This window comes from Stylophora pistillata, chromosome 14, assembly GCF_964205215.1.
Source record: "Stylophora pistillata chromosome 14, jaStyPist1.2, whole genome shotgun sequence".
In the NCBI taxonomy this organism is placed as follows: Eukaryota; Metazoa; Cnidaria; class Anthozoa; order Scleractinia; family Pocilloporidae; genus Stylophora; species Stylophora pistillata.
Genome location: NC_142532.1, coordinates 17,699,801 through 17,712,378, shown reverse-complemented (window position 1 = coordinate 17,712,378; position 12,578 = coordinate 17,699,801). Strand labels below are relative to the sequence as shown.

General features: G+C 38.7%; 1 protein-coding gene across 1 annotated transcript in view; it reads right to left on the bottom strand.

Annotated features, from left to right (window-relative positions):
- Positions 1–7,912, bottom strand: part of LOC148716908 (uncharacterized) — an 8,834-nt gene extending 922 nt beyond the window's left edge. The window contains exons 1-5 of the mRNA XM_088745643.1: positions 7,799–7,912; positions 6,853–7,171; positions 6,363–6,596; positions 668–1,163; positions 1–82 (exon numbers count right to left, since the gene is read on the bottom strand). The exon at positions 1–82 is cut by the window's left edge and continues 922 nt beyond it. Coding sequence (XP_088601769.1) covers positions 694–1,163; positions 6,363–6,596; positions 6,853–7,171; positions 7,799–7,912 — 1,137 coding nt within the window. The 3' untranslated portion in view covers positions 1–82; positions 668–693. The remainder of the gene's footprint in view (positions 83–667; positions 1,164–6,362; positions 6,597–6,852; positions 7,172–7,798) is intronic.
- Positions 7,913–12,578: the final 4,666 nt, after the last annotated feature.

Below are 12,578 nucleotides of genomic sequence, written 5' to 3'. Positions count from 1 at the left end.
CAGAGTCCAGGGTCCAGGGTCCAGGGTCCAGGGTCCACGGTCCAGTCCAGTCCAGAGTCCAGTCCAGATTTTATCCTATGCCCTGAGATGTGCAAATTTATCGGTTTAGACGGTTTTACATGCGGTTTTCGGTTTTGATCGAATTTTTTTGCGGTTTTGCGGTTTCTAAGAGACCCCAATGCCCCCCTCAAAATACTTTGAGCTAGTTTTTGACAATAGGTTAACTGTAACGTAATAGAAAGAAAATTAACCGTTAGCCGAAGAATGGCCAAGATATTTTTCACCGTTAGCCGTAAAAGCCATCGACTCATCGAGCAGTTTTTTGTCAGTGATGAACTGGTTGATCTTAGAAATTTTTTCAGTTTCCAGTATAGGGGACTCTCAAAAATTACTAAATATTTGTTCAAGAAATGCGCATGAACTCCAAGAAAGCTCCCTTCCAATGAAGTCTATTTCTCAAAAGGGGTCTTGTAAATCTTAATCTCTAAAGAACTTATTGACTAGGGAAACCTGCCTCTACTTCTCTGCTGAACAAGGGAGAAGGTGCAAAATCGTATTTATACGCAGACCAAATGATTTAAGCAACAATTTAAACTTTGTAAGTTAGTACACGACACTATAGCTAGTTCAAGTTGCATAACATATGCTATGTACAAAAAAGTCCTACTTGTGTCCACCTGGCTCTGCCATGGTCTATACATGGGCAGAGACCTCCAAGGTTTGATTTCCGTTTTGAAGTCGTCTGCTTACGTACGCCTCGCCATTTGGCTTCCTTAAAGCCTTTTCAAGCTGTTCCCAGAAGAAGGGTTTCACATTACAGTTTTCCCAATCCAGGTAGGTTGTGTCTCGAAGAGCAAAGGGTATTTCACAGTGCTTGTACATAACTGGTACAACCTGATGATATCGCACCCTGGAAAGCGCCTTGTGTAGCTCATCTTTACACCAATCACTCTTAATGAAGTCTGGAGAAAGTACTGCAATTGTTTTTTTACTGAAGCAAATTGCTTCAGCAATGTTTTGCACTATTGTTTCTCCAACAGTGAAGTTCTTAAAGTCAATACAACACTTGAATCCTCGTTTTTCGAGCTCAGCAAGAAGTTCTTTCGCCCAGTCAACATCTTTGTAACAGTAGCATATAAACACATCATGCTTTGCTTCATAATCTGAAAAAAGTCAAACCATGTGTCATGTTCCAACCACGTTTTTGATAGATGCACAACACATACTTAAACCACAGCTTTTTAAATTCATTTTGATGCACTCACAAAGGAAGAAGTGAATATCTCACTAATATAAAGGAAAATACAGAATGAAAAAATAAGTAAAAATGGAAAAAAAAAACTTAACAAAGCAACAACCCAGGTAAGGATATGACAAAAATGCAGTGAGGCAAAATGAATAAGATTCTAGTTAACAAACTGAAATTAAGGGAGACAATTTTGCACGGATGGCTGAATTCACGAAAAAAAGCATGCTGATCAAATGTCAGTAACTGAAAAGGAAAGGGAGGGGAGGGGAGGGGAGGGGAGGTTTACATAGCGATTGGATACTAAAGAACTAAATGACCACCATAACAACGTAATCTCTACTTTTTAAAATTTAACTCAGCGTGTAAATACCTGAAAGGGAGCTGGGGTTACATAACATACTAAATAGCATTTTTTAATTAGTATTTTCTTCAGATGCTAAATCGTCAGGGTACATTTGTATAAATTAAGGGCACGGATAACGCTATCCAGCGGATAAGAGAGAGTAAAACTCACCAGGCTATCCACCGGATAGAGATTTATGGGTTAGGTGGAAAATGGGGAGTGTGGAAAGTGCGGAAAGTGCGGAAAGTGTGGAGTGTGGAAAATGTAGAGTGTGAAAAACGTAGAGTGTGGAAAATGAGGAGTGTGGAAAACGAGGAGTGTGGAAAACGAGGAGTGTGGAAAACGAGGAGTGTGGAAAACGAGGAGTGTGGAAAATATAGAGTGTGGAAAATATGGAGTGTGGAAAATGCGGAGTGTGGGGGTGGGGTAAGGAGTAGGTTTTAACGATATGAACAACAGTAACAAGCACTCCATTTCCTTGAAGGTGATGCATCATTGCGTTTTCACTACTAAACCGTAAATTACTTTTTCAAGTTTAAAAGAACGCAAAAAGGTAAACAAAAGAATCGAACAATCAAACGAGTGAAACATTACAGTCAATAACAACAAGCAGTCCATGCTCTTTAAGAAAGAGATGGATCATTGCATTTTATTTTGTAGCTATGTAAAGAGCACCGTATAAAATGGGTAATAAAAAAATCAACGCGAAAACACGTGGACAGTGTGGACCACGTGGAGATCAATGCGAACTTGTACTCACCTGTGAATATGCAAATTCAATTGAATCTACCCATGGCTTACAAGTAACGTATTTTGCAAGATTTGCACCATTTAGGTGTTAACGGTAACACCTTTTCGAACGTGACCAAAAATATTTTCCAGACGCTTTCTGTCAATTCATAATATTCACGGCTAACTAGCCAAAGAAAACAACATCAGCGCGAGGTTGATATTTTGCTTGCAGACGATAACAGTACTACCCTGGTAAGATAATTTTTTATGCATGAATATATTTTTATGTCCTTTTACTTTATATACACTCTACACTCCGCGTTTTTCACACTCGAAAAAAGTGAAAAAATGCTATGCTTCAGCCACAACATACTGAGAGTAACGTTTCACTCGTTTGATTCTTTTGTTTACCATTTACCTTTTTGTCTTTGACGTTAAAACCGTGAAGCCCCAAAAGAACCTTCTAGCACAGGATTTTAATCATATCCTGTGGTTATTCTTGTGGGTGTTTTGTTGTTCACACCCAAACTTGGAACGTGACATATTCTGATAAGGTGTAGTATAAAGTAAGTTCCTATGTATTTTATCCTGATGAAGTCGAAACCGGTGGATTAATAAACCCAATACTATAAGACAAGTTGCTGTGTGCTGGCCACTAGTTCTCTTATAAAATTACACATTTTTCCACACTCCACATTTTCCACACTCCATATTTTCCACACTCCATATTTTCCACACTCCTCGTTTTCCACACTCCTCATTTTACACACTCTACGTTTTTCACACTCTACATTTTCCACACTCCGCATTTTCCGTTTTGAAGTCGTCTGCTTAGGTAAGCCTCGCCATTTGGCTTCCTTAAAGCCTTTTCAAGCTGTTCCCAGAAGTAGGGTTTCACATTACAGTTTTCCCAATCCAGGTAGGTTGTGTCTCGAAGAGCAAAGGGTATTTCACAGTGCTTGTACATAACTGGTACAACCTGATGATATCGCACCCTGGAAAGCGCCTTGTGTAGCTCATCTTTACACCAATCACTCTTAATGAAGTCTGGAGAAAGTACTGCAATTGTTTTTTTACTGAAGCAAATTGCTTCAGCAATGTTTTGCACTATTGTTTCTCCAACAGTGAAGTTCTTAAAGTCAATACAACACTTGAATCCTCGTTTTTCGAGCTCAGCAAGAAGTTCTTTCGCCCAGTCAACATCTTTGTAACAGTAGCATATAAACACATCATGCTTTGCTTCATAATCTGAAAAAAGTCAAACCATGTGTCATGTTCCAACCACGTTTTTGATAGATGCACAACACATACTTAAACCACAGCTTTTTAAATTCATTTTGATGCACTCACAAAGGAAGAAGTGAATATCTCACTAATATAAAGGAAAATACAGAATGAAAAAATAAGTAAAAATGGAAAAAAAAAACTTAACAAAGCAACAACCCAGGTAAGGATATGACAAAAATGCAGTGAGGCAAAATGAATAAGATTCTAGTTAACAAACTGAAATTAAGGGAGACAATTTTGCACGGATGGCTGAATTCACGAAAAAAAGCATGCTGATCAAATGTCAGTAACTGAAAAGGAAAAGGGAGGGGAGGAGAGGGGAGGTTTACAGAGTGATGGGATACTAAAGAACTAAATGACCACCATAACAACGTAATCTCTACTTTTTAAAATTTAACTCAGCGTGTAAATACCTGAAAGGGAGCTGGGGTTACATAACATACTAAATAGCATTTTTTAATTATATTTTCTTCAGATGCTAAATCGTCAGGGTACATTTGTATAAATTAAGGGCACGGATAACGCTATCCAGCGGATAAGAGAGAGTAAAACTCACCAGGCTATCCACCGGATAGAGATTTATGGGTTAGGTGGAAAATGGTGAGTGTGGAAAGTGCGGAAAGTGCGGAAAGTGTGGAGTGTGGAAAATGTATAGTGTGAAAAACGTAGAGTGTGGAAAATGAGGAGTGTGGAAAACGAGGAGTGTGGAAAACGAGGAGTGTGGAAAACGAGGAGTGTGGAAAATATAGAGTGTGGAAAATATGGAGTGTGGAAAATGCGGAGTGTGGGGGTGGGGTAAGGAGTAGGTTTTAACGATATGAACAACAGTAACAAGCACTCCATTTCCTTGAAGGTGATGCATCATTGCGTTTTCACTACTAAACCGAAAATTACTTTTTCAAGTTTAAAAGAACGCAAAAAGGTAAACAAAAGAATCGAACAATCAAACGAGTGAAACATTACAGTCAATAACAACAAGCAGTCCATGCTCTTTAAGAAAGAGATGGATCATTGCATTTTATTTTGTAGCTATGTAAAGAGCACCGTATAAAATGGGTAATAAAAAAATCAACGCGAAAACACGTGGACAGTGTGGATCACGTGGAGATCAATGCGAACTTGTACTCACCTGTGAATATGCAAATTCAATTGAATTTACCCATGGCTTACAAGTAACGTATTTTGCAAGACTTGCACCATTTAGGTGTTAACGGTAACACCTTTTCGAATGTGACCAAAAATATTTTCCAGACGCTTTCTGTCAATTCATAATATTCACGGCTAACTAGCCAAAGAAAACAACATCAGCGCGAGGTTGATATTTTGCTTGCAGACAATAACAGTATTACCCTGGTAAGATAATTTTTTATGCATGTATATATTTTTATGTCCTTTTATTTTATATACACTCTACACTCCGCGTTTTTCACACTCGAAAAAAGTGAAAAAATGCTATGCTTCAGCTACAACATACTGAGAGTAACGTTTCACTCGTTTGATTCTTTTGTTTACCATTTACCTTTTTGTTTTTAACGTTAAAACCGTGAAGCCCCAAAAGCACCTTCTAGCACAGGATTTTAATCATATCCTGTGGTTATTCTTGTTGGTGTTTTGTTGTTCACACCCAAACTTGGAACGTGACATATTCTGATAAGGTGTAGTATAAAGTAAGTTCCTATGTATTTTATCCTGATGAAGTTGAAACCGGTGGATTAATAAACCCAATACTATAAGACAAGTTGCTGTGTGCTGGCCACTAGTTCTCTTATAAAATTACACATTTTTCCACACTCCACATTTTCCACACTCCATATTTTCCACACTCCTCGTTTTCCACACTCCTCATTTTACACACTCTACGTTTTTCACACTCTACATTTTCCACACTCCGCACTTTCCACACTCCTCATTTTCCACACTCCTCATTTTACACACTCCTCATTTTCCACACTCCTCATTTTCCACACTCTTCATTTTCCACACTCCTCATTTTCCACACTCTTCATTTTCCACACTCCTCATTTTCCACACTCCTCATTTTCCACACTCCACATTTTCCACACTCCACATTTTCCACACTCCACATTTTCCACACTCCACATTTTCCACACTCTACATTTTCCACACTCTACATTTTCCACACTCCACATTTTCCACCCTCCACATTTTCCACACTCCTCATTTTCCACACTCCTCATTTTCCACACACCTCATTTTCCACACTCCTCACTTTCACACTTCTCCTTTTCCACCTAACCAGATTTGTGCAGCACCGTACAGTACGAGTTTCTCTTCATTGTTTGATTTGGTTAATAATCTTTAAGTCACACTAGGTGGCTCGTCACGCGCTCTTGTTTGATAAAAGGCCCTTTTGATCAGTTTTTGGCAAGCACTCGTGCTCGTAAGGAAAGAAATTAGTTAAGGAAAGGAAGGGAAAGTTCAATCGATATCAACTCTTGCCAGATCCGGCAATAATGTAAGTTTGATTTACCTGAAGCATTTCTCTATTTCCATGTCCCTAATTTCTTAAATCAATTTTTAGTTTCACGGTATAATACAATAATAAAGAAGGAGGCGTTTCCAAACAAATTTGGTGCGGTACGTTGTTATCAGTGGATTTTGTGTGGTCCAGCTAGCGGTGGACGAGCGCCGCTATACACTCTTTGAATAACCGGGGCCAACTGGGTATGAGTAAGATAATTTATTGTAATTAAGTTAAACATTGCAAAATAAAATTAACTGATTAAATACCTATTTCTGGCAACGTTTTCAAAACCTCAGCACCTTCAGCATTTTCGGTATCTCCATTTAATATTGGCTGGCACGTGTAACACTCTGGATCATGTCTGTGTTCCAAGGAAGAGAACCACAGCAAACGCTTCTTTTTTGCGATAAATAACAATGGAAAAACTAAGGCTAAGATGATAACCACACCAATAGCCGTTCCTATGGCAATCTTGGTGACATCTGTTGATGCTGTAATCTCTGGTCAAAAGATGGAAAAGGAAATGAGTAATTTAAATTACACATGTAAAAAAAATATAGAAGTATATATGAAATTCAAATCACGAGATACAATTATGGTTCAAAGGCCAATAAAAAAGACCGAGGCACAAACAGAGGTTATAGTCAGTTGTTTATCTGAATGTTTGAGGAGGTTACGGATCCCTTTTTTGAAACAGACTCAGAAAAGCAAGTAGGGCAAATTCTTCTCTCTAACATTAATTTGTGGAGCCAGTACCTTTACTTGGATCTTCTCCCGGACAGTCGGCTTCATCTAAAATTGGTCGAACACGGCCTAAATTCTTTGATGAGTTAGTAAAGAAAGGACAAGGTTTACACGCCTCTTCAGATGTCTGGCTAATGTTTGGCTGGTACGTTCCTTGAGGACATCGAATAGGACCACTTCTTCCTGGTGGGCAATAAAAACCGGCTGTACATTGTTTACAGACATATTTAGATGTCTGGTTAATGTTTGACTGGTATGTCCCTATTGGACATTGAACGGGACCAGTTGCCTCTGGAGGGCAATAAAAACCGGCTGGACACGGTTTACAGGCCTGTTGCGGTTAACTTTTCGTTTTCCGTTTTTCTTTTCGTCTTCCTTATTTAGAAATTAAAGATCGTTTGGCGCCAATTCATCTGGTGATGCCCGCCTGTCTGTCGAGAGCAGCCTGACGTCATTCACCGTTATTGTGCGTCAAAACTTTCCGTTTTTGAAAACACGCTTTTCTAGCGAGATTCGACAAAGTTAGGCCCTGTACAGAACCAGCGTGCACATATGAGAATGATTGCTACCAAACGAAGCTTCCTCATGTACACTGAATTCAATTGACCATGCTAGGATCTGGCTAGGCAAAGTAGATCCTGAATCACTCCTTTTCGTGTGACGGGAAACTGATAGTGGGAAGTCTTAACGAGCTGAATAGTTCTGAAGTAGGGTCATAACGTAATCAATAATTCACGAGGGTGTTTCATGACGAAGTCCACCCCCGTTTATTTGAAAAATGAAAAAAAGACAAAACAAAACAAAGAAACAAACAAACAAATTAGTAAGTTGAGAAATGGCATCAGCTTTCAAAATCGAATGGCTTAGGGAGTTATTTTAATTTATCAGCTGTCGCATTTAAACTGGTAGGAGATCAGGGAAGTCGAACCTAATTTTATTTTTAGCCTTTTAAGCCCACACTTTTCATTTTTCCTCGGAATTGATCTGGTCCAAGTTCAAGAGTCCTGAAGAAGTGCGTGGAATAATTCCCCAGGATGTACCTCCAGGGAGGGCCCAGATATGGAGCCGCCATGTTGGTTTACCTTCGTGATACACTCTTTTATTATGCATAAGAATGTCAAATTTTTAGAGCTGGAGCTATCTTTTTACGATTTGAGGCTGAAAACGTTCTTAGGACGTTCTTATATTTACATGGTACACCGTATTTCAATAAATTAAAGCTGAGAGAATATAAAGTGATATGCTTTGAAAAGATTAAGTCAAACTTTGCATCACCTTATGAAGTTGTCGAAACCAAACTGCGACATTATGCGGGATTGGTCTTCGGCTTATGGAGCTGCAGTACGACAGCGAACAGTGCGCCAAGAGACGACGATGGCAAAGCATGGTACTCTACCCGAGTACATCTATCAGAGACACTGCATCAGGTCTGACCAACCTATAAATATTAAATTGGAAGAAGCTGACCAACATGAGGAAGATGGACAAGAAAGTGAAGGACCTGGAGAAGACTCTCAAACCGAAGAACAAGTCATAGAGGAAAGCGGAAGTGAGCCTGAATACGATGGAAGCAGCGATGAGGATGATATAGGAGCCAGTGACGAAAGTGGAAACTATCTTCAAGTAGAAATTGGGAGCTCCACAACCTTTCTGCTGGGCACAAGGTCACGCTTTGGAAGAGCTATACGATTCAATAATCGGCTTATACAGTGAAATTTTTTTCGGCTTCTTCCTGTCTAAAGATGTAGTAATATAACTTTAAAGCAATATTAATCTTTCAAAATACTCTGCAGATCAAATAAACTGAACGGCAAAGTTTATTTATGTGACAATATTAACTACTAAGAGAACGCTCAACGCTCTGAAAATGTTGTTTTATCCCTAGCAGCTTTTCGGGTCGACTTCTGAGTCATGTTCATGGACTTTCATACAAACGAGCTCTCCCGTTAAGTACAGGAAAACTGATTTACGGGTATCAACGTTAACAGTATCGACACGTAAGCATGCACTGACAAATATACGTTTTGATGTACTTATTTTGTGGATAATTGTATAGGTATAAAAGTATTACGTCAATTAAAGACGTTAAAATTATGTAGCTAAAAATAGTTGCGGTGACGGTGTTCCGTGGTCTTTTCTTGCGGTCATGCGGTGTTAGTTAATTTTTCTTTGCGGTGTTGCGGTGTTGCGGTGTTCAGCCCCCCCCCCCCCCCCCATGTCCCCCCTCCCTAGATTGAGGACAGTTTAGAACGCGGTTTTGTAAGACAACTGCTAAACTTTGGTAAAATAACCGGCCCTCATTTCTCCAACAGTAGCATATGTTCGAAAATTCTGAGAGGATAACTTGTATTGAAGAAAAAAAATTGAAAATTTGATGTGACTTTTACAATCTTTTGATGAAAACATGTTTTCGAAGTTTTACCGTAAGGTGATCAGTATTGAGAAAATTTGTCTCCGGGGCAAGTTTACTAGAATTCCCGTGTGGTGTAAATTTGTCCAAATCCATCATTTTAGCGCAATAATACAGATAACTTCTTCACATCCAGGGGCTGATTGTGCAAAGGCTGGATAATGCTATCCACTGGATAGCATCGTATGTCTTGTAAACACGTATCCGCTGGATATATATGTTATTCACCAGACGGGAGGTCCGTATTGGGAAAAACTGTGCCCGAGGTCTTGGATACCGCCCTCCGCCTACGGCCTCGGGCGGTACTCAAGACAGAGGGCACAGTTTTTCCCAATACGGACCGACCTATGCTGGTGAATAACATTTTTATTTTTTTCGAGAGGATTTTTCTATTGAACACATAACAAAATAATTTCCAAAAGAACCCGAATGATTTAGGACTACAATTACGAGTTTAATTACGAGAAAATCCTCCATAACCTTAACAATTTGTTGGCGAGTGAATGATAAAGAATACAGACGTTAACTAAAGAGAAAGCTTTCACCGAAATATTTTAAATTAGTAAATGTAACTGAAAAGGCTTCCGGGCAAACTTTGAAACATTTCTTGACAAGTAACTGTCACCATGTGACACCTGTCAATTGAAGAATAAAAAAACGCGTACGCGTTTGAATAAACGACAGTACATGTACTAGTGTGACAAACACACACGAGTTAAATGGAATATGATATTTCGAGGACTGGACTTGACTGGACTAGACTAGTAAAACGTGGACTAGTAAAACGAGGACTAGTAAAACGAGGAATAGTAAAACGCGCACTAGTAAAACGCGGACTAGTAAAACGCTGACTAGTAAAACGCGGACTAGTAAAACGCCGACTAGTAAAACGTGGAGTAGTGAAATGTGGACTAGTAAAACGCGGACTAGTAAAACGGGGACTAGTAAAACGTGGGCTAGTAAAACGTGAACTAGCAAAACGCGGACTTAACAACAACAACAACATAAAAAACAATTTCATACGAAGGCGATCACAAGACTTACAGTGAAACGAACTCAACCGGGGCCACCCAACGTTTTTTAGCCAATTACAAGACAAGTACGGAACAAAAGAATGGGAGTTCGTTCACCAGCGGTCAAATTAAACTGCTCGTTTGACTGGAGTCGATGTGAAGACATGCGAAAGCTTCTAGTTTTTTTACGGTGAAATAAATATGTTGTTTATTTCGTTTACGGTAAAAGCGAATAAAAATTTAGCTAATAGCGGCCGGTAATTTTGAAGACTGAACAGACTGAACAGCCTCAACGTACGTAAGTAACGAATAATGCTGGGTAAACCAATGAAATTTATTTTTCGAAACACGGTCTAGAATGTCGGAGACAAGAACTTGTATAATTTACCGAGTATTGCTACCGGGAATTTTGAAGACTGAACGAACTCAACGTAAATTTACCAAATTACGGCTGAGTAAACTGTTATAACAAAAATTTTTCGAAATAGGGTATGGAGTTTTGAAGAAGAAAGCTTGTATAACTTACCGAATTTTGGGGCCGGGAAGTTTGAAGACTGAAAGGACTCAGACTTAAAGAAATTTACTAAATTACAAACGAGTTAACTTATAAAATATATATTTCGAAACACGGTCTGGAATGTCGAGGATGAAAGCTTATATAATTTACGGAATAATGCGGCTGGGAATATTGAAGACCAAACGGACTCAATACAAATGTATTTGCGGAGTTGACACGGCCTGAGATTTTGAAGACGAAACGGTTTTACCTCAAATCAGTAAATGTTTGAAATACTTCCCGACTTTCAAACTACAACGCAAACGGAATCAACCACCGGTAATACATGCAAAAACTAAATTTGAAATTTTCTTTGTCCTTGTGATTGGTTACTAAAATTCCCGGTAAAATTGTAGATACGGCCGTTTTTCAATGATATTTTAAAAATATACTTGTGTTGAGCCGGTTTCGCCTTGAGGTTTAGCCGGCCGTAATTTGATATATTTATTTACATTGATCGAGCCCGTTTCGTGTTCAAAATTCGCGGCCGCAATATTCAGTAAATTACATAAGCTCTCGCCTTCGGCATTCCAGGCCGTGTTTCGGAAAATATATTGTATAAAGTGAGTCGGCCGCAATTTGGTAAATTTAACTTTAGTCAGTTTAGTCTTCGAAATTACCGGCCGCCATTCGGTAAATATTTATTCACCTTTACCGTAATAGAAATGAAAAATATTATATTTTTTTTGCTTTAAAAAACCTATAAGCTTTCGCATACCTTCACATCTGATCTTGTCAAACGAACTGTGAAATTTGACCCTTTTAGTGATTGATCCGCTGATGAACGAACTTCAATTTTTTTGCTCTAAACTCGTCTCGTGATTGGCTAAAAAACGTTGGGTGGCCCCGGTTGAGTTCGTGTCACGGTAATGGCGAGCCATTTTAGTGAGTGACAATCAATGTTTGACCCTTAGCTACAAATGGGTTTCACATGCGCCAGATACAAACGAATTTAGTAGTTTAGGCTAAGAAAGAATTTTACTCAGCACCAGTTCAAAATCCTAAAATACACTTTTGTCGTAAATTTCACGGCAGAAACGCAGGAATTTGATGAATAAAAGTCGCATTAAATCTCCTTGTGTCTAGGTAGAGAGAGTCTCATTGACTTCAGCTTTTCGGTGGAAGAAAAACCGATTTACACACGCCATTACAGAAAACCCACAAACAAGCAAACTGACAACTCCAAAACACATATTTGCATTCACTTACAATTTGACTTCCCGTGACATTTTAAAACGGAACAGAGGTAAATCTTCGAAGATTGATCGTCGTTGGAAATAAAAAATGCTTTCCGTAAGATCTCTAACTGTTTTTCTATTTACGAGAAAGTCGTCGCATGATCATTTAACTCGTGTGTGTTTGTCATACCAGTACTGCTGTTTCTTCAAAAGCGTATGCTTCTTTCCTATTCAATTGACAGGTGACATATCGTGACAGTTACTTATCAAAAAAATGTTTCAAAATTTGCTCGGAAGCCTGTTAATTACTTTTAGAAATAAAAGTGTTTCGGGGAAAGCTTTCTCTTTAATTTGAATGATAGGGTCTGAAAGTACTTACGAGTGACCACGAGTGACCACGAGTGAGATTAAATCAAAATATCACAGTTTTGTCACTATGACGTCATTACGGAATCATTTTCGCTTAATTTCGTGAAAAAATGACTTACTCACGAAAACTGAAGTTATTCACTGTATAAATGCATAGCGGACGATTTGAAAAAGATGAAAAACAGATGCGATCATCTTTAAAAACTTGTAGT